We start from the raw sequence: 27,324 nt of genomic DNA on the forward strand, positions 1-27,324 counted from the left end.
AACAATGATATATGGAAAGAAGTAATTCATATTCTTCTTTGGATTACTAAGTAAATAAAATGGCTGAATTAAAACTCCTGATTAGGACAACTAATGTTAATATAATAACGCTAACAGAAACTTGGTGATACCTGGAAATTGGTGATAATGAGTTGCACTATGGGTATCGCCAATTTCCGGGTGGCACCAATGTACGTGTAATTGCTAGCACACACTAGCAAGGCTTTTGTGGATTTATTGGATGATTGTTTACTACATCAGCATGTTCGGGAGGCAACTAGAGGGAGGAATACTCTTGATTTGATTATCAGCAGTGATTATTCATGCATTAAGAATCTGCAGATAAATGAACCACTAGGTGGCAGTGATCACGGTGTGCTGAAATGGGATTTACTCAAAGAGGTAACTACCATTAGGGGTAAAGGGAAGGGTTATTGCTTTCGTAAAGGCGACTACGATGGACTGAGACAGTATTTAAATTCTATACAGTGGGACAAACTGATGATGTTACCAACAGCAAATGCAAAATGGGAAGCATTCAAAGAACTTATCTTGGAAGCTACTAGGCTTTACATACCAACTAAGAAATATTGTTCAAGGTTTAGGCCTAAATGGATGTCAGATGAACAGATGAGGCATATGGCAGAGAAGAAACATGCATGGGATACATACAAATTAACACATGACACAGAAGCCTATGATAGATACAAGTTGATCTGTAACCAAGTTACAAAGGAGGTTAGGCAGGCGAAGGCAGATTACGAGAAATCTTTGGCAAGGGATGCAAAGAAAAACAGCAAAGAGTTCTTCACTTATGTAAACTCTAGAAGGAAGGGGATGAATCAGATTGGTCCACTTGATATCGATGGGTCAACTGTTGATGATCCTGCTCAGGTAGCTAACAAACTAAATGAATATTTTGCATCGACATTCACACATGAGGAGTTATTTAGCGAGGGGAAAGCCAGAGGTGTATTCAACTCTAGCAGTAAGCTAGAGAATCTTGTAATAACTGAGAGTAAAGTGGAGGAGAAATTGTTGAAGATAAACACAAGAAAGGCACCCGGGGTGGATGGGATCTATCCAGTTATATTAAAGGAGGCAGCAAAGGAAGTAAGCAAACCCTTAGCCATAATTATGAGAGCTTCCTTGGACTCAGGGGAGGCACCCACAGACTGGAGACGTGCAAATGTGACCCCAATTAACAAAAGAGGATCAAAGGCTGGCACAAGTAATTATAGACCTGTGAGTTTAACTTCTGTTCCTGGAAAATTAATGGAGGCACTAGTTAAAGAAGCACTGCAGGATCATTTAGACAAGACTTCAGTTATAGCTCGGACACAGTATGGTTTTGTTAAGGGGAAGTCTTGCCAGACCAATTTGATTGGATACTATGATGCAGTCACAAAGGAACTCGATGCAGGGAATAACTTTCATATTATATACTTGGATCTTAGAAAGCCTTTTGATACTGTTGCACATGGAAGACTGCTGCACAAATTGGAGCAGTTTGACATTGGAGGCAAATTGCTGCTGTGCATAAAGGGGTGGCTGAGGGGGAGAAGACAGAGAGTGGTAATCAATGGACACTGCTCGTCGTGGACTAATGTTATTAGTGGAGTCCCTCAGGGCTCAGTGTTGGGTCCATTATTGTTTTCTGTATTCACAAATGATATTGATGATGGTATATCAAACTTAATGTCGAAGTTTGCAGACGATACAAAGGTAGGCAGGGTTGTCAAGGACACTACTGACACTATGCTGCTGCAACAGGATCTGGAAAGGTTGAGCAGATGGACTGAGAGGTGGCAAATGAAGTTTAACACTGACAAATGTAAAGTACTACACATGGGTCAGTGTAGTATCAACTCTGTGGTACTACACTGACAGTGGTAGAGAATGAAAGGGACCTGGGGGTGGTTGTACAGGCAGATATGAAGTTCTCTGAGCAGTGCAGACGGGCTGCAAGAGTAGCTCATGGCGTACTGTCAATGATATATAGGAATTTTTCTAGCAGGGATAAGGAGGTGATTATTCCCTTGTATAAGGCAATGGTCAGGACACACCTAGAGTACTGTATACAGGTCTGGAGGCCTCATTTCAAGAAGGATGTAGGGCTGCTGGAACAAGTACAGAGAAGGGCAACAAGATTAGTGAATGGAACAAAGGGGTGCTCTTACGAAGAAAGGCTTAAGTTTTGCAAATTACAGTGTCTGGAGACTAGGCACCAGCGAGGTGATCTGATAGAAGTGTAAAATGCCTTGAATGGTTTGAGCATGCTCAATGCTGATGGGATTCTTCCTCTCGCTCCGAATAATCACCTGAGAGGGCATAAATTCAAATTGAGGAAAGACAGATGTAGGATAGACGTGCGGAAATTTGCCTTTAGCCAGCGGGTGGTTGGTTGGTGGAACAGACTTCCATCCCTTGTCGTGGAAGTTGATACCCTAAATAAGTTTAAGGTTCAGTTGGACAGGTATTTTGAACGAACAGAAGGGTGAAGTGGAAGTGGTTTTTTTTTTTTTTTTTTTTGCTGATGCTGCATAAGCTTGCTTTCTTGCATCAAATGCCTCTACTAATGCTAATGTTTTTAGGAAAGATAGAAGGGATGGAGGGGTAATGCTTCTTATCAAAAGCAGCTTGAGTGCAAAAAGAGCTTTTACTGATCTGAAGTAACATCTGCCAGCATAGAATCTGTGTGGTGTAAGTTAGTTGGAAGCAAAGGAACAATGAGAGTGAGAGGAATCTACAGACCAGAAGACTGTGAAGAATGTGACAAGGGTCTTTAGATGCAGATGGAATGGACAAGCAAGTGTGAATGACTTATTATGGGTGACTTTAATCTGTTCCAGATTGATTGGAATAAGTGAAAGAGAAACTCATCTCATCATGGGGAAAAACTTTTTTTAAATAAACCGGATGATTATTACTTGTACCAGCATGTTAGAGAAGGTACTAGGGATGAGAATATTCTTAACCTCATAATTACTAACAAGCCAGGTGACATTACAGGAGTACATGAACCATTTTCAGGAAGTGATCATGCAATCATCAGTTGAATGATGAAGAAAGATGTTGCAGTACTTAAAGGTAAATGTCAGGTTTTAATTTCAGAAGAGGAGACTTTAAAGGTTTAAGGTGCTATATGGCATCTGTGAATTAGGCAGATTGCATGATGGTGAATAAATTTGAATTGTGAAATACTTTTAAAGCAAAAATTACAGAACCCACGAAAGCATACATACCATCAAGAAAATATTGCAGGAGTAGGATGCAGAAATAGATGACTACGGAGCTAGCTGGTCAAAGAGAGCAGAAATAGTTAGCACTGCACTTTTACAGAGTGATGAAAATTATTACAAGTACAAGTTGACCTGTAATAGTACTGCACATAAGGTCAGGGAGGCCAAGGCTGTGTATGAGAAAGCATTGACTAACAGCAAATAATGGGGTCAAGAAATTTTTGATCAATCTTTCAAAGAAGAAAGCTAATCAAATTGGACCCTTATGCAATAGGTGTGGTAAAGTCTTAGATAAACTAACTGATGTTGCAGATGAATTGAACAGGTACTTTGCTTCTGTCTTTACCAACGAAAGACCCTTTATGCTGAGGAGCTGTGGAGTGAGGCTGAGCCATATGAAATTAGTGATGTCACAATTACAAATGATTGTTTATTAGAAATTCTTTTGAGCATAATGGCAAGTAAGGCTCCCGGAGTTGATGGCATACACGCTGTAATTTTGAGGGAGAGCACGAGGGAGCGTATTGAACTACTGATATTAATTATGAGAGCATCACTGGAGTCAGGGGAGATTACTTTGGACTGGAGAAGTGCCAATGTATCGCCACTACATAAAAGTTGTTCTAAGACTGAAGTTACCAACTTCATTCTTAGAAATTATTTAGGGAATAATTTTGACACAGTTTATTTGGATTTTAGCAAAGAATTTGACTCTGTCCATCATAAGAGGTTACTGTATAAGCTTAAACAGGTTGGGATTAATAGTAAGATTCCAAGATGGATTTCTGGATGGCTTCAGGGCAGAAGGCTGTGATTAATAAATATATTTCAGACTGCTGTAATATCAGGGGCGGGGACCCTCAAAAATCAGTTCTTGGACCACTGTTTGTTGTTTCTCAATTTCATAAATGATATCGACAAGGGGACAGAAGGCATGATGTCGAAATTTGCAGATGACAGAGACTGGCAGAGTCATTAATGATCAGTGCCAAGCAGCGCTCCTTCAGGATGACTTGAACAGATTTTAAAGATGATCACAGAAGTGGCAGCTATGTTTTAATGCTGCTAAATGCAACGTCCTACACTTTGGGAATAGCAATCCACAAATAAATTATACACTTGAATAATTTCAGGTGGTAGATGACTTTCATCAACCGGTGAAATAACACCACTTTGCTTACTGGAGGCTTGAAGTGGTGAAACCCATGTTTAGTCTCTAGAGCAAAGTTTCCGGCATCCCCCCCCCCCATACTTCTTCAACCCATGCACGGTACTAAGTACTATAGGTTTTGATACCTTTTGTGTTTGGGGTTTTCATTAAAAAAAAAAAATTATTTGTGAGGTTGAATTAAAAACAGTGCAAGAGGACATAACACATCGCCATTAATAGAGACAGGGAATCAGTATTCATCCGCCTTCGAGATCATGATTCTTGGACAGAATGATTGGTTCCAACTGGCACACTCCCAAGCTATTTTTGGTCTCCATGCACATGTGAAGAATAATTCCATGCATCTCCAGTAATAAGTATTGAGAGCCATGATCCTACTGATATTATTTAAGGATGTATGGTAACTGTAAATTTCCACTGTTGACAAAGGAGATGATTGCCTTTGAATGCTTCAGTGTTGTTTTTATCATTTTTAACTCTAACATTCATATATTTTTAATTTATCAATTATTTCTTATCACTTTTAACTCCATAGTTTTATTAGTATATTCTAATTTATATTTTTATATAGTTTTATCCTGTGTTTAATTGAATTTTATTTTATTAGCCCTTGTCACATATACATGTTGGTGTACTTAATGCAGTTATTAATGGTAGGATATTGTGTGTGTATGTGTGTGCGCTTGCACACACACATGCGCTATGGCGTCTGACGAGCAATGTATACATATACATATTTTTCAAAGGTGTTCCATTTTAAAAGTCTGTCACATATACAGCTTGGTGTATTTATCGGTGATTATGAGTTAATTAGTATTGGCCATATGGTGCAAGGAAGCCTAAGGCTTATGCTGCAGCAGCAGCCAAAAATAAATAATAAAAAAGTGAAAACAATAATACAGGTAACCCTCGTATAACACAGTAGTTAGGTTCCTATAAAATGTCATCTTGTGCAAAACCATGTTATACGAGACTAAGAAAAAGTATAAAAAGGGTAGTTATATTCCAAAAAGCTAAAAAAATACACTATTTCATTAAAAAAATTTTAACAAAAATTCACCATTCTAGATTTCGTGCATCTTCTGCTCTCTTTAAAAAATCTGTATTTCCAGGTTTGTTTGCTTTTTTTTTTTTTTTTTTATGTAAATCCCAAACATGAGAGGTATTAGAACCTATAGTGCTTAGTACCGTATTTGGGTTGGAGATTGAGAAGACGAAAGAAGATATTTGCTGACATTGGACTTGAACTTCTGTAGACTGTAATTTTCAGGAAATACGTATGAAGGAAGGTTGTTCCAGAAAACGGCAGTTGAATTAATAAACGAGGAAGATGAAAAGTTGGTTCTGTGAGTTTGAAGTTCAGCAGGAAATGGATGTTGGCAGGTGGCTGCACGTGTTTGAACTGTTTTGAAAGAGAGAGAGGGAATTATAGAAGCCAATTCAGAAGAACAGTTCTCATGGAAGTATCTGTAGAAGAGGCATGCAGCAGAAACAAAGTCTATGAGACAGCAAGTAGAGAGAGTCTCTGTTAGAGATGAATCTTTAATTAACCTAACTGCTCTCTTCTGAATGGAATCAAGAAGCCTGAGGGAGATTTTGGGGGCACCACCCCAGATGTGGGAACAATATTCCATGGTAGGGTTGATTTGCGATTCATACAGAGTGAGCAGCTGTATGGAAGAAAAGTAACGCCGGGAGCGAAAGAGAAAACAAAGTTTTTTAGATGCAGAGGAAGCAATATTTGTAATGTGCTTATACCAAGAAAGATTAGAAATCGGGGTAATCGCCAAAAGAGATATACCATCTTTCCTAGAAATAGGAATGTCACCAAAGATAAGCATATGAACAGAAGACTCCTTTTCACAAAATATAAGAGAAGACTGAGTTTTAGAAGGGTTGAAAGCAACTAAGTTGTCTTTGCCCCACTGAAGAATTAGCTGGAGATCGGCATTTTAGGAATTGGTGGCATGTATTCGGGAAGTTAAAGCTGATTGAGCAAGGCAACATTTCTCAAACTGGAATGCAATGTGCTATCATCAGCAAAACTATGGATAGGATTTCTAATCAATGAAAGAAGGTCATTAATATACAAGAGGAAAAGATGGAAGGAAAGAACTGAACCTTGGGGGACACCAGCATTAGTGGAGAAGTTAGAAGACAGCCATCTGCCATCACCCTCAGTGAGAGGTCAGAGAGAAAACTGAATAACCAATTACAAAGACCAGTTGGCAAACCATAAGGTGGAAGCTTGTTTAAAAGATCTTTATGCCAAACATGATCCAAAGCCCTTGAGATCTCAAGGGCAACTGCTTGTGTTTCTCCCAACTTTTTCATTGAATTTGTCCATAAATTGGTAACATAGACCAGAATATCACCTGTGGATCGACACTGACAGAATCCATACTGGCAATCAGACAGAAGGTTTCCAGACAGTTTAAAAGTTGACGATTAAGTGATTTTTCCATTACTTTAGAAAGAGTTAGTTATTTGGTTTTTAGGAGCATTAGCAACTAAGGCCATATTGCTCCGAGATATGCGGTGGTCATTCCCTGACCGTTCCGCATCCTCCGTATTTGGTAGTGACGGGTTCGAACCATGGTCTAATCAAGAAGAGTGTGCTACGCACTACTGCTCCTTCCCACCTGGCTACGGAGGCGCCTACTTTAGAAAGAGTAGAAGTAATTGGATGGAAGGGATTTGTCACCCTTTTTTGGGAACTGCTGAATATGAGCAAATTTTCAAGCAGAAGAAAAAACACCTTTGGAATAAGAAAATGAAAAAAGGTGACATAGATCAGGAGCACAGGTTTTGAGAACAAGTGGAGAAATACCATCGGGACCTGGAACTTTCTTAGCATCAAGATTCATCAAAATCCTTCTGACATCCTTTTGACGGAAGACCACAGGAGGCATTGAATGGAGCATGTTTGGAATGGTGGGAGGTGTTTTTCCAAAAGATCATTAATACATGAGTTGGAAGAAAAATGGGATGCTAGCCGAGATGGGCAAAAGTTGCAGCCAATAGCTTTGGCAAGAGATCAAAATGCTCGGCTACCATTAGGGCAAGAAGCAAGTTTTCTACTCTTAGCCAGTTCAAACTCTAGTTTGGACTGATTAATAACTGCTTTTCAATTGTTGCTTGTTGTTTGTTTGTTATTTGGTTTTTAGGAGCATTATCAACTAAGGCCATATTGCTCCGGGGATATGCGGTGGTCATTCTCTGACCTTTCTGCATTCTCCGTATTTGGTGGGCACGAGCTCGAAACCCAGTCTAATCAAGAGTGTGTGCTACACACTGCTGCTTCTGCCCACGTGGCTACGGAGGCGCCTACAACTGTTGCAAGTTTTGGTGTAAATGTACGCAGAAAATGAAACTGAAGAATTAAAAACAAGCCAATTACGATAGACAACATTCTTCTCTTGAACAGCCTTAGCACATTTATTGGAAAACCAAGGTTTAGTTAAAGGACAAGATTTTAAAGTGGAGTGTGGAATAAAGGATTCCATTCCTGCAAGAATAATTCCACTGACACGATCTGAGCAAACGTTAACCTCTGAAGTTTTGAAACAGTAATTTGACCAAGGAAAAGAAGAAAGAAATCTTGCACGTCATCCCAAACAACACGAGGTTGGGAATAGCCATGAGATAAAGGCTCCATTGGAGGAGAAGAGACAATCACCAAGTTGTGATCTGAAGTGCCTAAAGGACCTACCACTTCGACCGTGTACTTAGAAGGGTTCTTTGTGAGATTTTGGTGTTTTTTTTTTTGTTTTTTTTAGGAGCATTAACAACTAAGGCCATATTGCTCCGGGATATGCGGTGGTCATTCCCTGACCTTTCCGCATCCTCCGTATTTGGTGGTGACGGACTCTAACCCCGGTCTAAATCAAGAAGTGTGTGCTACGCACTGCTGCTCCTTCCCACCTGGCTACGGAGGCACCTGTTTTTGAGAAAAAGATCAAGCATGTTGGCTGTATGATTAGGATTGTCTGGTATTCTTGTACGTAAATGAACAATCTGTGCAAGGTCATTAGTAATTGCAAAAGCCTCAGCATCTTAACCAGATGGGTCGGTGTGACTAGAAAACGAAAGCCAGCTGGAGTTGTGAACATTGAATTCACCAAGGATACCTCACTGTTAGGAAAGTTGGATTGGAGAAAGTCAATAAGTCAATGTTGCAAAGAGAGGAAGTCAAAGAGCTCCAAGTGATTAGTGGTGTTGGAAGAACGGTAGAGACAACAGATGAATTTGACACAACGAGGTAGAGAGATTTTGAACCAAAGAAGATCAAAGAGAGGAGATTCCAAATTACCAAGTCTCTGACAGGGAATATCAGAACGGACACATGCACAAATACCACCATTGAGGCGAAAGGAATCATACAGCAAATAATTTGGGCATCTGAGATGAGCAGAAGTTGAATCATCAAATAACTGAGATTCTGTCAGAAAAAATACATGGGGTTTGGCAGACTGAAGTGCAAATGGACATCGTTGAGATTAGAATTGAGACCACATATATTTGTGAAATGAATTAGGAAGTGTTTGGGAGGTGGTAGATGACTTTCATCAACCAGTGAAATACCACCACTTTGCTTATTGGAGGCTTGAAGTGGTGAAACCCATGTTTAGTCTCTAGAGCAAAGTTTCCGGCAACCCCCTCCCCCCATACTTCTCCTTCAACCCATGCATGGTACTAAGTACTATAGGTTTTGATACCTTTCGAATTCATGGTGTATTCAATGGTAAGAAAAGTGGGTGGGACATGCTGTATGAAGTAATGAAATTTTTGGATATGGCGTACACATGGTAAGAATATACCCAGATCCTTGGCATAACATGGCCTCGACAATGCCTCCGGCATACACACTACTCTGACTCCCTCCAGTCATTATCTGGCAGAGTAGAGGTAGCACAATTATACATTAGCTGATCCGGAAGCCTCCTAGAGGGTTACCAATAGGTTCAGTACGGTGTACTAACTGGCGGCCGGCCTGCGAACACCGTTTTAGAGATGTACCCTCGAAATGTAAGGAATATTGGATCTTGCCACAATGTTCCTCATAACCTCAAAAGTCATCAATCATATGCATGATGGAAGAGATGGGGAAGGGTTGACAGGAACTTAACTCTAGAGACTAAACATGGGTTCCACCGCTTTAAGCCTCCAATAAGCAAAGTGGTGGTATTGCACCGGTTGATGAGAGTTATTTACCACCTAGTACTGTCTGGTAACATAGAGGGGCGGCATACCTCCATGTGGTGTGGGTGCCAGACCTCGACCCCTGCTTACGTTGGTTCACACCTGGGTGGTCACCCACCATGTACTTGTGCATGGAGGTTATACCGAGGATTACTACCAGTCCCACCATCGTGAAGGTGCAAGCAGAGGATTTGGCTGTCACAGACCATCCGGACTTTGCCAAAATTGGGTCCACTTGACTTGAGCGTCACCAGAATATCAGTTCCATCAGCGTTTTAGACTCCCAAGTAGAAAGTACAGTTTGTCTGGCATATCTCAGAGAATGTCTGTTGCAACAAAGCAAACCAGAGCAGCAAAGCAAAAGGCTCAAGCTAATGGAAGTGATGTGGCTCAGAGCAGAACTGAGGGGGGCAGTTGTCCTCTGACTCACAGCCTTATAAATTGCACTGTTTGCTTGATGTTTGCAGAGCAATCAGGTACGGCACATGATACTGCCAAGAGGGATGTCTTTGTGTGTACGCGATGCAAGGAGTGTATCGATATCAGGCAACAACTCGGCGTTCTTGTGGGCCTATATGAGAGCTTGAAGGACAGGGTGGATGCCCTCGAAGAAACTAAATTGAGGGGCCCATCAAGCTCTCAGCTGCCCACATCAACGCCAGAGCTTGCACTTGGGCATCGCATGACACAGAGACAACCCCCAAGGCAGAATGCGCTGGTCCCGAAGGAACTAGTAGTTGTTGGTGACTCTATTGTCAGGGAAACGGGGAACACTCTTTGTAAAAAAGAGAGGTGGAACAGGACCAGGGTATGTCTGCCGGGGGCAAAGGTTGATGATGTTGTAGAGCGAATATCTTTTAAAAGCACAAAAGGTGATATAGTTGTACACGTTGGCACTAATAATATTAAGAGTAGGAGACCGGCAGAATTACTTAACAAGTACAGGTCACTGTTGAACAAAAGCCGAGAATTAGGGTTGAATTTGAAAGTGTCTGCAATTCTGCCCAGACACGATAGGAGGGAGTATATGATGAGAGCCTTGTCGATCAATTCGGCCCTGGAAAGATTGTGCAAGGCTCAAGGGGTAAAATATTTTTCAGCCTGGACTGTACTTGTTAACAGGAGAGACTGCTTCTACAGGGATGGGATACACTTAAATAGAAAAGGTGCAAGAATATTTGCTGATGCTAACGAGGCAGTGTTAGGTGGGTCAGAAAACTGCTAGCTTGGGGGGAGACAGAGACCAACAGATTGACAGTAGCCACTGGCAGAGATGAAAGAGATTCTTGCACTGCTTCTATTAAAATGAGCAGAATCCTGAAAAACAAGATGCATGGTATTTCAGAGACTGCTGGGAGCCATTGCGGTACAAGTAAACACATGGGTTGTGTTAGGGTAGCTAAGAATAGAAACAGGTGCAGGTATACTTGCGTGTACACCAATGCTAGGAGTTTAGTAAATAAATTTGAGGAATTTGAGGTATTGCTCAAAACATCAAAGGCAGATAGTGTTGGGATATCAGAGACGTGGTGTCACACAGATATAAGGGATGCAGAACTGGAATTTGGGGAGTACAATGTCTACACAAAGGATAGACAGGATAGGAAGGGGGGAGGGGTTATGCTATTAGTTAAGAAACACATAAAAACCAAGGAAGTGAAGCCAGTCGACATCACTGGACAGTGCAGTGTTGAGTCAGTTTGGTGTGACATAAGCATTGGGAAATCAAAATTGAGAGTAGGAGTGTGCTATAGGCCTAATGACTCTGAGGAGTATAATAAGGAACTGTACAGGGAAATAGAGTGGGCCAGTAAATCAGAGAGTCTTATAATGGGAGATTTTAATTTCCCAGATATTGACTGGAATTTGGGGGCTGGTTACTCACAGACTGGCAGGGCTTTTGTGGATTTATTGGATGATTGTTTTCTACATCAGCATGTTCGGGAGCAAATAGAGGGAGTAATACTCTTGATTTGATTATCAGCAGTGATTCTTCATGCATTAAGAATCTGCAGATAAATGAACCACTAGGTGGCAGTGATCACAGTGTGCTGAAGTGGGATTTACTCAAAGAGGTAACTACCATTAGGGGTAAAGGGAAGGGTTATTGCTTCCGTAAAGGCGACTACGATGGACTGAGACAGTATTTAAATTCTATACAGTGGGACCAACTGATGATGTTACCAACAGCAAATTCAAAATGGGAAGCATTCAAAGAACTTATCTTGGAAGCTACTAGGCTTTACATACCAACTAAGAAATATTGTTCAAGGTTTAGGCCAAAATGGATGTCAGATGAACTAATGAGGCATATGGCAGAGAAGAAAAATGCATGGGATACTTACAAATTAACACATGACACAGAAGCCTATGATAGATACAAGTTGATATGCAACCAAGTTACAAAGGAGGTTAGGCAGGCGAAGGCAGATTACGAGAAATCCTTGGCAAGGGATGCAAAGAAAAACAGCAAAGAGTTCTTTACTTATGTAAACTCTAGAAGGAAGGGGATGAATCAGATTGGTCCACTTGATATTGATGGGTCAACTGTTGATGATCCTGCTCAGGTAGCTAACAAACTAAATGAATATTTTGCATCGACATTCACACATGAGGAGTTATTCAGCAAGGGGAATGCCAGAGGTGTATTCACCTCTAGCAGTAAGCTACAGAATCTTTAAATAACTGTGAGTCAAGTGGAGGAGAAACTGTTGAAGATAAACACAAGAAAGGCACCCGGGGTGGATGGGATCTATCCAGTTATATTAAAGGAGGCAGCAAAGGAAGTAAGCAAACCCTTAGCCATAATTATGAGAGCTTCCTTGGACTCAGGGGAGGTACCCATAGACTGGAAATGTGCAAATGTGACCCCAATTCACAAAGGAGGATCAAAGGCTGACACAAGTAATTATAGACCTGTGAGCTTAACTTCTGTTCCAGGAAAATTAATGGAGGCACTGGTTAAAGAAGCACTGCAGGATCATTTAGACAAGACTTCAGTTATAGCTCAGACACAGCATGGTTTTGTTAAGGGGAAGTCTTGCCTGACCAACTTGATTGGATACTATGATGTAGTCACAAAAGAACTGGATGCAGGGAATAACTTTGATATTATATACTTGGATCTTAGAAAGGCTTTTGATACTGTTGCACATGGAAGACTGCTACACAAATTGGAGCAGTGTGACATTGGAGGCAAATTGCTGCTATGGATAAAGGGGTGGTTGAGGGGGAGAAGACAGAGAGTGGTAATCAATGGACACTGCTCATCTTGGACTAATGTTATTAGTGGAGTCCCTCAGGGCTCAGTGTTGGGTCCATTATTGTTTTCTGTATTTATAAATGATATTGATGATGGTATATCAAGCTTAATGTCCAAGTTTGCAGACGATACAAAGGTTGGCAGGGTTGTCAAGGACACTACTGACACTATGCTGCTGCAACAGGATCTGGAAAGGTTGAGCAGATGGGCTGAGAGGTGGCAAATGAAGTTTAACATTGACAAATGTAAAGTACTACACATGGGAAACAGCAACCCCAGAGCAACGTATCAACTCTGTGGTACTACACTGATAGTGGTAGAGAATGAAAGGGACTTGGGGGTGGTTGTGCAGGCAGATATGAAGTTCTCTGAGCAGTGCAGACGGGCTGCAAGAGTAGCTCATGGAGTATTGTCAATGATATACAGGAATTTTTCCAGCAGGGATAAGGAGGTGATTATTCCATTGTATAAGGCAATGGTCAGGCCACACCTAGAGTACTGTATACAGGTCTGGAGGCCTCATTTCAAGAAGGATGTAGAGCTGCTGGAACGAGTACAGAGAAGGGCAACAAGATTAGTGAATGGAACAAAGGGGTGCTCTTACGAAGAAAGGCTTAAGTTTTGCAAATTACAGTATCTGGAGACTAGGCACCAGCGAGGTGATCTGATAGAGGTGTATAAAGCCTTGAATGGTTTAAGCATGCTCAATGCTGATGGGATTCTTCCTCTAGCTCAGAATAATCACCTGAGAGGGCATAAATTCAAATTGAGGAAAGACAGATGTAGGATAGACGTGCGGAAATATGCCTTTCGCCAGCGGGTGGTTGGTTGGTGGAACAGACTTCCATCCCTTGTGGTGGAGGTTGATAGCCTAAATAAGTTTAAGGCTCAGCTGGACAGGTATTTTGAACGAACAGAGGGGTGAAGTGGAAGTGGGTTTTTTTTTTTTTTTTTTTGGCTGATGCTGCATACGCTTGCTTTCTTGCATCAAATGCCTCTACTAATGCTAATGCTAATGCAACCTCAAGTACCAATCACAAAGATTTATCAAGCTTTTGCTTGATAAATCTTTGTGAATTTTATCATATGAAACTAGGCATTTTTAGCTCCCTTTTATACTTTGGATTCCTTTTATTCAAGAATCTGCATTCAAAAAATAAGATTCTAATTGCTCGGCTAACCTTTTACCTTCCCATATGCTTTTTAGTTTAAAATTTGGAAGTTTAGAATTTTCATCTGCGCTATCATCCTCTGAATTGATTTGGTTTTACATCCAATGCCATTTCCACCAAATCTGTTTTACTAGCCTCTTTTTCAACCAGTAATTCTTGAACGACTTCAGTAATCATATCTTTTTTAAATTTTTTTAGGAGCATCAGTGACTAAGGCCATGTTACTCTGTGTATATTGCCTATAAATTGCATGTCCTGAGGTCGATTTTCTATTGTGCTGGACGAAAACCCGGGTTTCAGAGAAAGAAAACCATGCTACCCTCGCCTGAACTCAACTAACTCAGCCATGTAGTGAAAAAGATCTATAAAAATTCCTCCCATCATCAACAGGATTCGAATTCAGGTCTTTTCCATCCGGTGTGGGGTGGAGGAGGGCGATTATATCAACTGTGCTACCCACGAGGGCTTCAATAGTCATATCATCGAAACCTTCCCCTCCCACCGACGTAGCAAGTTCTACTATCGCACCAATTCTGTTTTCTGCCGGTTTCACCATATTTTCTGAATGAACTGACTTTGGTCATACATTTTTCCACATGCATTTATCGTTGATGGTTTTACTTCTTTCAGCGATAAAGCTGATTCTGATACAATCCACAATTGAGAAATGTTTCCATGCCTCGATTACTCCTATAGATTTGGAATCTTTTTTTTCCGAATTGTATTAACCTAGCACAACTGTGGTGGTAGGAACATAACTTCAACGTTTAGATGACTTAAATCTTTTGGATAGCCTGGTGTGCTATCCAATAGCAATAAAACTTTGAAATCTAGTTTTTTTTCCACAAGTTCAATCGCACAGAATGTAACACGGGGATTTTCCAACAAAATAAAATACAGGGTTTTCTCTTTCTCTTTTTTTTTTTTTTTTTTTACTAACGAGCGAACAGCAAGGATTCAAAAAGAGTGGAAATTTTGAAAAATTACATCCAACATAATAGCAGTGTTTTACCCCCATAAAAGCTAAAAAATACCGTTATGCGAGGTTTACTGAAATTCTCTGTGTTAGAGCGATACCGTGTTATATAAGTAGTGTGTTGTGCGAGGATTTCCACAATTTATCAATTGTTAGAGCGAAACCGTATTGTAGAAGTACAATGTTATACGGGGATTGCCTGTAATACAAAATTAAATAAAATAAATAATAAAGGAAATATACAACCTATACATTTCCCTTCTCCTGTAGGTAACTATCTGCTGACCTTTGAATTTCCCCAAACTGTCAGCCTCTACCACCCATGTAGGTAACTTATTCCAGTCATTTATAACTCGTTTACTAAAATAAAACTCCCTGAAATCCAGTGTAAACTTCTCTCCCGTAACTTGAATTTATGGCCCTTAGTTTTAGAATAATTTAAAACCGTGAAACGTTTTGCCTCTCAGAGCCTTAACCACCTCAAAGTCTCCTCTAAGGTGCCTAATTTCCAAGCTGTCCCATTCAAAGTCTTTCCTTATATGGACCGATCTCACACCAGGTGAATTACCAGTCTTTGGAGCCTTCAAGAAGTGCGATGTCTTTTTTTTTTTTAGGTGAACACAGTATTCCAAGTGTGGTCTAACATTTATGACATCCTTATCTCTTACTAGCAAATGTTTGATAAATCATTGATAGGACACCATGGGCCTTCATTGCAGCCTGTCTACAATGCTCAGAGAACTTCTTGTCTGACCTTATCATAATTACCAAGTCCCTTTCTTCCATTACTGACTTTAGTTCAACTCCACCAAGTGTATAAGTTATTTTGGGGTTACTGTTACTCAGGTGTAAGTTCTTGCACTTTGATGGATTAAAGCAAAGCTTTACTCCAGAAAAGTAAAGTGCAAGGTCTTAATAATGTTGTGTGTTATTGTTCTGTGAGAAGTAATGAGAACGTACGCATGCACACACACACAGGGTGCTTCTCCTATTTCCAACTAATAATAGACACACTTTTAACAGATTGCAACATAAAAATGACTTAAAATCATATATTATTCATGTCAGTCATTTTTGTCCAACTTCAGTATTAGTATAGGCCGTAAGGTGAAAGCAGCTTGGCTTTTGCTGCATCGGTGAAATAAACGAACAAAAAGAAATCTTACTTATAACTCATATTCTTTTTACCACTCTTCTCACTGCCACATAACCAACTGTCCCTTAACCTTTACCAGACTGTCAACCTTCACAACCGAGGAAGTCATTTCACTCCAGCAGTCAACAATCACACTAACCAAATGTAAACTTCCGAAGGATCCAGTCTCTTGGTTTTCATCTATCCTTTATATATGCTTCAGCCAGATTACCTCTGATACACCTTGTTTCTGGGCTCTGCAACCCACAACTTTGTAATCTCACCTCATATGGATGCTCCTTTGCTATTCACACTAAACAAGTCACTCATCTGATTTCTTCAAGAAGCTCAGTGCCATTTCTTAAATGCACCTGAATACAATATTCTATAAACAGCATCACCATTGAATTCAATGATTTTGCAAATCTTTTGTTGAAATTGACTTAAAAATAAAAAAAAAAAAAAAAAAAAAATCACTGAAATTCATATTGAAAGGCCGATGAAATAGAATCAAAACAACATAAATAGAAGATATATATTACATCAAAAAAGCATCAAATTTAAATTTTTTTAGGATTTTTTATTTTTTTTTTTATTCTGATTTTTGTCAATGAAACTAATTTCGCTCTAATTTTTATGTGGGGGAAATTAACTCAAAATCAGAAAAAATTAACATTTAAAAGTATTTACAGACAAATTTCTATTTTTATGGGTATTTAAATTTCATGAAAAAACCCACTTGCATTTGCAGACCAGAAAACTTACAAATCAAAGAATCAAATACCCTTACTTTAGGACCTCACAAAATATCATTGAATAAATTTTTACATATACATTTTCATGTCAAGTAATTTATTATAGTCAACTAACTCAGATGTCTTGAGTAACTAGGTTAATCAATGTCACATTGAATTCAAGCAGCAATTCTGGTATGTGAACATTCTACAAGAATGTTCACATATTACATTTGGTTTAAAAAATTTTGGCCAGCTAGTATTTAAATTTAATTTATGCATATACTTTTTCTAAGATATCAGCTATATCACAAAATTAAACACTTACATATTGGTTGTAATAACCATATTCATGAAGTCCTGGATAGTTGTTGTACCTAAGAAAAGAATGAAAATTTCAATTACTGCTTCATTTAAATATAAACATTCAAAAATTAGCATTAGTAGAGGCATACAATGCAAGAAAGCAAGCTTATCCAGCATCATCCAAAAAAAACCACCCATTTCACCCCCCCCCCAAAATGGAAACCTGTTCCACCAATCAACCACCCGGTGGCTAAATGCAAATTTCTGCCATCTATTCTACAACTATCTTTCCTCAATTTAAAATTGTGCCCCCCTCAGATTCTTAGTCTGAGCAAGAGGAAGAATCCCACCAGCTTGCTCAACCCATTCAAGGCCTTATACACCTCAATCAGATCATCTTGAAGGTGCCTACTCTCCAGATGCTGCAATTTGAAGAACTTAAGTTTTTCTTGGTAAGAGGTGCCTTTGGGAAAAGGCACTCCTTTGTTCCCCTCACCAATCTTGTTGCCGTTCTTTGTACTCATTCTAGCAACTCTACATCCTTCCTAAAATAAGGCCTCCAGACCTGTACACAGTATTGTACGTGTGGCCTGACCGTTGCCTTGTATAACGGGATAATCACCTCCCTGTCCCTGCTGACAAAATTCCTATATATCATTGACAAGACTCCATTACCTGCCCTGGCACCCCGTCTGCACAGCTCAGCAAACTTCATATTTGACTGAACAATTACCCCCAGGTCTTTTTCACTTTCCACTTCCCTGAGTATAATACCACACAGCTGGTACATTTCTCTTCGGTTATCACTACCCATATGCAGTACTTCGCATTTGTCAATGTTAAACTTCAGTTGCCACTTCTCAGTCCATTTTCCCAACTTATCTAGATCCTGTTGGAGTAGCACACTGTCTTTACTGTCGTTAACAACCCTGCCAACCTTTGTATAATAAATTACATTAAGCTACGCTATTAAATTGTGTCAGTTATAAATGGTACTTTAAGAGATCTACAATTTTCGAATTGCCTTTTTATCTTCTTCAAACTTGGACATTAAACCTGATATACCTTCAATCAATATCATTGATAAATATACAAAACAACAATGGGCCCAACATCAAACCCTGGGAAACTCCACTAATAACACTTGTCCACAAAGAGCAGTGTCCATTGATTACCACTCTCTGTCATCTCCCACTCAACCATCCCTTTTATCCATTGCAAAAACTTACCCTTAATGCCATACCTCTCCAATTTGTATAGCAGTCTTTCTTGTGCAACAATATCAAAAGCTTTCCTGAAATACAAGTATATGATATCAAATTTATTTTTGGCATTCATTTCCTTTGTGACAACATCATAGTATCCAATCAAATTGATCAGACAAGACTTCCCCCTTTAACAAACTCATGCCGTGTCTTAACTATTACTGCAGTCTTGTCTAGATGATCCTGCAATGCTTCTTTAACCAGTGATTCCATTATTTTCCTTGGAACACAAGTTAAACTAACAGGTCTCAAGTCACTTGTGTCACCTTTTGAAACCCCTTTGTGAATTGGGGATACATTTGCACATCTCCAGTCCGTGGGGACCTCCCATGAGTCCAAGGAAGCTCTCATAATTATGGCTAAGGGTTTGCTTACTTCCTTTGCTGCCTCCTTTAATATAACTGGATAGATCCCATCCACCCCAGGTGCCTTCCTTATGTTTAACTTCAACAATTTCTCCTCCACTTTGCACTTTTATTACAAAATCACTTCGCTCTCTGTTAGCCTTTGATAAAGTTCTGGCACTCCCCTCACTGAATGACTCCTTATGTGTGAATGTAGATGCAAAATACTCATTCAGTTTATCAGCTACCTGACCATGATCATCAATAGTCAACCCATATATTTTAAGTGGTCCAATCTGCTTCATCCCTTTCCTTCTAGAGTTTACATAAGTAAAGAACTCTTTGCTGTTTTTCTTTACATCAGTTACCAAAGATTTCTCGTAATCTGCCTTCGCCTGCCTAACCACCTTTCTGACTTGATTACAGACTAGTTTATACCTACCATAGGATTCTGTGTCACCTGATACTTTATATGCATCCCATACATTCTTCTTCTTCTCTGCCACAAGCCTCGTTAATTCATCTAACATCCATCACCATCATCATGAAGGCTTCTCCAACAACTTTCCAGTTCCTTCTGTTTTGTGCAACGGACATCCATTTATTACAACCAATGAACTCATGAATTTCATTTGTCCATCTCCGTCGCTCTCTTCCAGGTTTTCTTCTAGCTCCTCTTGGTTACCATTCTGTTATTCTCTTAGTCTATCTGTCATCATGTCTTTGAGCTGTGTCCTGCTCAAGAACATTTTAGTCCTTTAGTTTTGATAAGAATCTCCTTTACTTGCGTTTGCTGCCTAATCCATGTGTTTCTATTCTTATCTAATAGTCTGATTCCCAATATAATTCGTTCCATTCTTCGCTGTGTAGTTCTCAGCTTCTCTTCCATTCTTTTGGTGAGTGTTCAAGTTTCACTTCCATAAGTCATGGTGGGGGGTATACGCTGGTTCATTATTTTACGTTTCAGGCAAATTGGGATATTGCTCCTCAGTATGTGACTATATTTCCTGAATGCTATCCATCCAAAATTTATCCTTCGCTTGACTTCCAGCCATTTAGCAGTATTAGTAACGGCCGCATGGTGCAAGAAAGCCCATGGCTTATGCTGCACCAGCCAAAAAAAAAAAAAAAAAACACACCGAACAAAACAATGATAAAAACAAAAAATAAAAAATAACTAAATAATAATAATTAATAAATAAAAAAATAAATAAAAAGGAAATTAAACCTATCATCCTATGCGCTTCGCTTACCCGAAAGTACTATCCAGATGACCTTTGAATTTCCCCAAACTGTCGGCCTCTACCACCCATGTACGCAACTTATTCCAGTAATTTATAACTCGCTGGCTAAAATAAAACTTCCTGCAGTCCAATCTAAACATTTCCCCCCGTAACTTGAATTTATGTCCCCTAGTTCTAGCATCATTTATAATCTTGAAAATTTTGTCCTCATTCATTTTACTGATGCCTCTCAGAGCCTTAAACACCTCAGTCAAATCTCCTCTAAGGTGTCTAGTTTCCAAACTCTGCAACCCACATATTCGAAGTCTTTCTTCATAAGGACGCCCTTTTGCCGATCTCACCAGGTGAGTTACCCTTCTTTGCACCCTTTCAAGAAGCTTGATGTCTTTCTTTAGGTGCGGTCTCCATACTTGAACACAGTATTCCAAGTGTGGTCTAACATAAGCCTTATATAATGGGATTATCACTTCCCTATCTCTACTTGCAAAAGTTCGATAGATCATCGATAGGACACCATGGGCCTTCCTTGCAACCTGTTTACAATGCTCACAGAATTTCATGTCTGACTGTATCGTAACACCCAAGTCCCTTTCCTCCAGTACTGGGTTTAGTTGAACTCCACCAAGTGAATAGGTTTTTTTGGGATTACTGTTTCCCAGGTGTAATACCTTATACTTTGTTGGATTAAAGCACAGCTGCCATTTTTCTGACCATTCTTGAAGTCTATCTAGGTCTCTCTGAAGAAGCTCAGCTTGACAGTGATCATTAACTACTCTACCAATTTTAACATCATCTGCAAATTTAGACATCACGCCCTCTATCCCTTCATCAACATAGTTTATGAAAATTAAAAACAACAGTGGTCCTAATACTGATCCTTGGGGAACCCCACTTCTTACATCAACCCAATCTGAGGAATAGCCATTTATCACAACCCTCTGCCTCCTACCCTGAAGCCATCCTTCTATCCATCTAAGGATTTTCCCAGTGATTCCAACCTGTTCCAGCTTATAAAGCAACTGCTCGTGTGGGACTGATTCAAAAGCTTTGCTGAAATCTAAATAAACAATGTCGAAATTATTCCCTAAATCCAGCTCGTGAGTGACCCTTTCGAAATAGCGAACCAGATTTGTTAAACATGATTTTCCCTTTACAAAACCATGCTGAGTATCCTTGAGAATTTCAATTCGATCCAAATGATCTTGAATTCCACCCTTGATCATTGCCTCCATGATTTTCCCTACTACTGAAGTCAGACTGACAGGTCGATAATTTCCAACTTCACTTTTAGAGCCACCCTTATGTATGGGAGATACATTTCCACTTTTCCAATCCAAGGGAATCTCCCCAGAGTCTAGTGATGCTCGCATAATTAGCCTCAATGGTTCAATGCACTCGCTTGCCGCCTCTCTTAAGATTATAAGGTATATTCCATCAACTCCAGGAGCCTTACTGGACTGTAGGCTCGAAAGTTTTTTCATTAAATAATCTTGCGAAATTTCAATATCATTAATTACATATTTTTTAACTTCGCTCCCACAATTTCCCATTGCCACAAAACGTGGCAATGGGAAATTATTACAGCAAATGACTTGTCCCAGATAAGTATATGACTCCACCTTTTCAATTACTGCTCCTTCAATCATTATATCCCTTTCTATGGCATACTTGTTCAACATTACTTTTGTTTTAGCCATATTCATCTTTAGTCTAAAATCCTTACTAACTCTGCATAACTGATTTAAGATTTTCCTCTAATTCTTTGGGATTGTGGCTTATGAACAGAATGTCATCAGCAAATCATAAATGGTTTAGGTACGCTCCATTCACATTGACTCCTTTCTGCGACCAGTCTAATCTTATGAAAGCTTCCTCAAGGGAATCGGGAATGTCGTATGTGTTACTAATTTGTAATCCATCTTCCCCACTGCTGGCATTATTCCCTCGCACCTTGTATAATTCTTTACAAGGGCAGCAGCAAACAATTTCAGAGGTCTTGTTGTCTCCTTGTCGAACTCCTTTCTCAATTTTAAATTTTATACTATCTTTGTCTAATCTAATAAAGGAGGTAGGGTTCTCATATATTTTTTTAACAATCATAATATATGGGGTATCTATGCCTTGTCTTTCCAGTGCCCGAAACATTGCCTTATGCTGTATGGAGTCAAATGCCTTTTCATAATCCACAAATGCCAAGCATAATGGTGTTTTATATTCATTTGCCTTCTCCATTAGCTGTGATATTACGTGAAGGTGATCCATAATTGAGAACACTGTCCTAAAGCCAGCTTGCTCTTTTGGTTGATTCTCATCAAGTATTCTTTCTAATCTATTAGTAATGACCCTTGTGAACAACTTGTAGATGTGGGGTAACAAGCTAATTGGTCTATAATTTCCAATTTATCTCCTTTCTTATGCAGCAAAAGTATGATAGCATTATTCCACTCCTTAGGTGTCACGTCTTTCTAATGCATTTTGTGAAGAATCTTGCCAGTTTCTGTCATGTCTCTTCCTCATAATTTTAACAACTCTACAGTAACTTCATCTTCCCCCGGGACTTACTGAGTCTCCATTTTCTTCAACACATGTTCTACCTCATCAGGAAGGATATCGGGAATGTCGTATGTGTTACTAATTTGTAATCCATCTTCCCCACTGCTGGCATTATTCCCTTGCACCTTGTATAATTCTTTACAGTAGTCTTGTGCTATTTCAATTATGCCTTCTCTGCTATTTATAGCAGAGAAGGCATATTTACCATCGCTATTCTTCAGTTTCTGTATCATTCGTCTTTCTGCATTACTGCTCATGGCTGCTGATTTAAGTCCTTTGTTTTCCCTTAATGCTATTCTACTTTTCTTGTGTTAAATCTTCTTGTGTCCTTTCTGAGCCTCTTTCTAATGACTTTGCATAACTCAGCATACTCAATTTTCTCCTTTTCAGTGTTTATCTTTTTCTCTTCATTTATTTTCTTCAGTTCATCATAACAAGTGTTTCTTGCCTAATTTTTTCTTCTTTAGATTTCTTTTTTCCTATAGGCTTCTTTGACTTTATCACTTTTAGAAAGTTGTAATATTCCTCATTGATATCTTGGTCCTGAGCAGTCTGCAGAAGCTCAAACTTATTAAGTTCCAGTACATATTGCTTTTTCTCCTCTTCTGTTAGCTCAAAGATCTTCGTATTATTTACTCGAGTCAGTTTTTTCCTTACATCTATATCGTGTCCATCTTACCATTCTGTGATCACTTCCAACATTTACTATGTTCAGGATGGTAACATCATTCACGATATATCTTCTGTTAGTGAGGATGAAGTTGATTTCATCAGTTGTTAATCCATTTGGGCTCTTCCATGTCCACTTTCTGTTAACCCTTTTCTTGAAAAAAAGTGTTCATTACTGACAATCCTCGAGATACTGCAAATTCCACAAGTCTTTCACCAATTCCAAAATTTACATCCATGTAGGCCTAAACCTTGAACAGTATTTCTTAGTTGGAATGAAAAGCCCAGTATCCTCCAAAATTAAGTCCCTGAAGGTGGCCCATTTAGAATTCAACATTGGTAACATCATCAGTTGACCCCACTGTACAGAATTTAAAAACTGTCTGAGACCTCTGTAGTCACCTTTACGAAAGCAAAAGCCCTTCCCTTCAGCCTTGATGGTAGTTACGTCTTTAAGTAATTCCCACATCAGTACACTGTGATCACTGTCACCCAGGGTTCCTTTATCTGCAAATTCTGAATCCATAAATAATCACTGCTGATAATCAGATCAAGAGTATTACTCCCTCTGGTTGCCTCTCAAACATGTCATCCAATAAATCCACAAAAGTCTTGCCAGTGTGCACGTGACCAACCCACTAGTTCCAGTCAAATAAGACTAAATAATTAAATACAAAATTAGGAGTCAAACCCAGTAAACACTTCATGAATAAAATATAAAATAAGACAAATTTTCATAAATATAAACTTTAAATCAAGTTTAATTATAAAATTTAAAATACAAATTATATCAATGACAATACATATGAAAAATTCATAAAATGAAATATAGTGCATCAAAAAAGAAAAAAAATCATATATCAATAAATCAAAACAATGTGGATTTGTTGAATGATTGTTTTCTACAGATGCATGTTAGAGAAACAACAAAAAAAAAGAGCAATACTCCTTAATCTCAATATCAGCCATGATTCTTAATGCATTAAGAATCTGCAGATAAAACATCCACTAGGCGGCAGTGATCAGTGTACTGATCACTGATCACAATTAAAAGATGGGATTACCATATATTAAACGGAAGGGTTTTTGCTTTTACAAAGGTCTCAGTCAGTTTTTAAATTCTATACAGTGGGACTTACTAATATTGTTACAAAACACATTCAGGCAAATAGGGAAATAATCACAGAAGCTACCATGCATTTCATCCAAGAAATACTGTTCATCTAAGAATTGTCATTGAAATATGCAATTGGAGAGATTGCGCAAGGCTCAAGGGGTAGAATTTTTTTCAGCCTGGTCTGTTCTTGTTGACAGGAGAGACTGCTTCTACAGGGATGGGGTACACAAATAGAAAGGGTGCAAGAATATTTGCTGATGCTATCGATGCAGTGTTAGGTGGGTGAGAAAACTGCTAGCTTGGGGGGGGGGATTCACAGACGAAAAGGTTAAAAGTAGCTGCAGGCAGAAGTGAAGGCTTGTTTTGTTATTTGGTTTTTAGGAGCATTAGCAACTAAGGCCATATTGCTCCGGGAATATGCGGTGGTCATTCCCTGACATTTCCTCATCCTCCGTATTTGGTGGTCACAGGCTCGAACCCCAGTCTAATCTAGAAACGTGTGCTATGCACTGCTGCTCCTGCCCATCTGGCTACGGAGGCGCTGAGGTGAAGGCAATTCTTGCACTACTTCTATGAGAATGAGCAGTGGCCTGGTTTGATTTGATTTCGATTTTATTGGCGCATTAGCAGCTAGGGCTATAATGGCAGTGGCCTGGAGGGGAAGAGAGAGAGAGAGAGAGAGAGAGAGAGAGAGAGAGAGAGAGAGAGAGAGAGAGAGAGAGCGAGAGAGAGGTGCTGGGGGTTTCAGGGACTGATGGCAGTCATCATGAAAAAAATAAATACATAGAGTAACTAAGAATAGGTGAAGGTATACTTGCATGTAATCCAATGCTAGGAGTATAGTTAATAAATTTCATGAGCTTGAAGTGCTAGTAAAGACATCAAAGGCAGATATTGTTGGGCTATCAGAGATGTGGTGTCAGACAGATATAAGCAGTGCAGAATTGGAATTTGGGGAGTACAATGTGTACAGGACAGAAAGGAAGGCGTGGTTATGTTGTTAGTTAAGAAACAAAATCTAAGGAAGTGCATCCAATTTATTTTGGTGGACAATGCAGTGTTGAGTCTATTTGGTGTGAAATAAGCACTGGGAAAGTAAAAATGAGAGTAGGTGTGTGTGTTATAAGCCTAATGAATCTTACGAGTATAATGAGCAATTGTGAAGAGAAATAGAGTGGGCCAGTAAACCAGAATGTCTTATAATGGGGAATTTTAACTTTCCAGATATTGACTGAAACTTGTGGGTTGGTCAATCGTATACTAGCAAGGCTTTTATGGATTTATTGGATGACTGTTTTTTTTTCAGTCATCCAATAAATCCTTACAAACTAAATGAATATTTTGCATCGACATTCACACATGAGGAGTTATTCAGCGAGGGGAATGCCAGAGGTGTATCAACTCTAGCAGTAAGTTACAGAATCTTGAAATAACTGGGACTAAAGTGGAGGAGAAACTGTTGAAGATAAACACAACAAAGGCACCCGGGGTGGATGGGATCTATCCAGTTATATTAAAGGAGGCAGCAAAGGAAATAAGCAAACCCTTAGCCATAATTATGAGAGCTTCCTTGGACTCAGGGGAGGTACCCATAGACTGGAAATGTGCAAATGTGATCCCAATTCACAAAGGAGGATCAAAGGCTGACACAAGTAATTATAGGCGCCTCCGTAGCCAGGTGGGAAGGAGCAGCAGCAGCAGCAGTGCGTAGCACAAGCTTCTTGATTAGACCCGGGTTCGAGCCCGTCACCACCAAATACGGAAGATGCGGAAAGGTCAGGGAATGACCACCGCATATCCCGGAGCAATATGGCCTTAGTTGCTAATGCTCCTAAAAACCAAATAACAAACAAACAAACAAGTAATTATAGACCTGTGAGCTTAACTGCTGTTCCAGGAAAATTAATGGAGGCACTGGTTAAAGAAGCACTGCAGGATCATTTAGACAAGACTTTAGTTATAGCTCGGACACAGCATGGCTTTGTTAAGGGGAAGTCTTGCCTGACCAATTTGATTGGATACTATGATGCAGTCACAAAAGAACTGGATGCAGGGAATAGCTTTGATATTATATACTTGGATCTTAGAAAGGCTTTTGATACTGTTGCACATGGAAGACTGCTACACAAATTGGAGCAGTGTGGCAGTGGAGGCAAATTGCTGCTATGGATAAAGGGGTGGTTGAGGGGGAAAAGACAGAGAGTGGTAATCAATGGACACTGCTCATCGTGGACTAATGTTATTAGTGGAGTCCCTCAGGGCTCAGTGTTGGGTCCATTGTTTTCTGTATTTATAAATGATATTGATGATGGTATATCAAGCTTAATGTCCAAGTTTGCAGACGATACAAAGGTTGGCAGGGTTGTCAAGGACACTACTGACACTATGCTGCTGCAACAGGATCTGGAAAGGTTGAGCAGATGGGCTGAGAGGTGGCAAATGAAGTTTAACATTGACAAATGTAAAGTACTACACATGGGAAACAGCAACCGCAGAGCATCGTATCAACTCTGTGGTACTACACTGACAGTGGTAGAGAATGAAAGGGACTTGGGGGTGGTTGTGCAGGCAGATATGAAGTTCTCTGAGCAGTGCAGACAGGCTGCAAGAGTAGCTCATGGAGTATTGTCAACGATATACAGGAATTTTTCCAGCAGGGATAAGGAGGTGATTATTCCCTTGTATAAGGCAATGGTCAGGCCACACCTAGAGTACTGTATACAGGTCTGGAGACCTCATTTCAAGAAGGATGTAGAGCTGCTGGAACAAGTACAGAGAAGGGCAACAAGATTGGTGAATGGAACAAAGGGGTGCTCTTAGGAAGAAAGGCTTAAGTTTTGCAAATTACAGTGTCTGGAGACTAGGCACCAGCGAGGTGATCTGATAGAGGTGTATAAAGCCTTGAATGGTTTGAGCATGCTCAATGCTGATG

General features: G+C 39.6%; 1 protein-coding gene across 4 annotated transcripts in view; it reads right to left on the reverse strand.

Annotated features, from left to right (window-relative positions):
* LOC150076627 (uncharacterized) overlaps positions 1-27,324 on the reverse strand; it is a 404,400-nt gene that overhangs the window by 346,731 nt on the left and 30,345 nt on the right. For all 4 annotated transcript variants that reach the window (XM_090386197.1, XM_090386196.1, XM_090386195.1 and 1 more), the window contains exon 3: positions 17,223-17,271. In XM_090386197.1, the coding sequence (XP_090242323.1) occupies positions 17,223-17,271 (49 nt within the window). The remainder of the gene's footprint in view (positions 1-17,222; positions 17,272-27,324) is intronic.

The sequence above is a fragment of the Mastigoproctus giganteus genome, chromosome 12 (genome assembly GCF_048544385.1).
Source record: "Mastigoproctus giganteus isolate SK-2022 chromosome 12, ASM4854438v1, whole genome shotgun sequence".
Classification (NCBI taxonomy): domain Eukaryota; kingdom Metazoa; phylum Arthropoda; class Arachnida; order Uropygi; family Thelyphonidae; genus Mastigoproctus; species Mastigoproctus giganteus.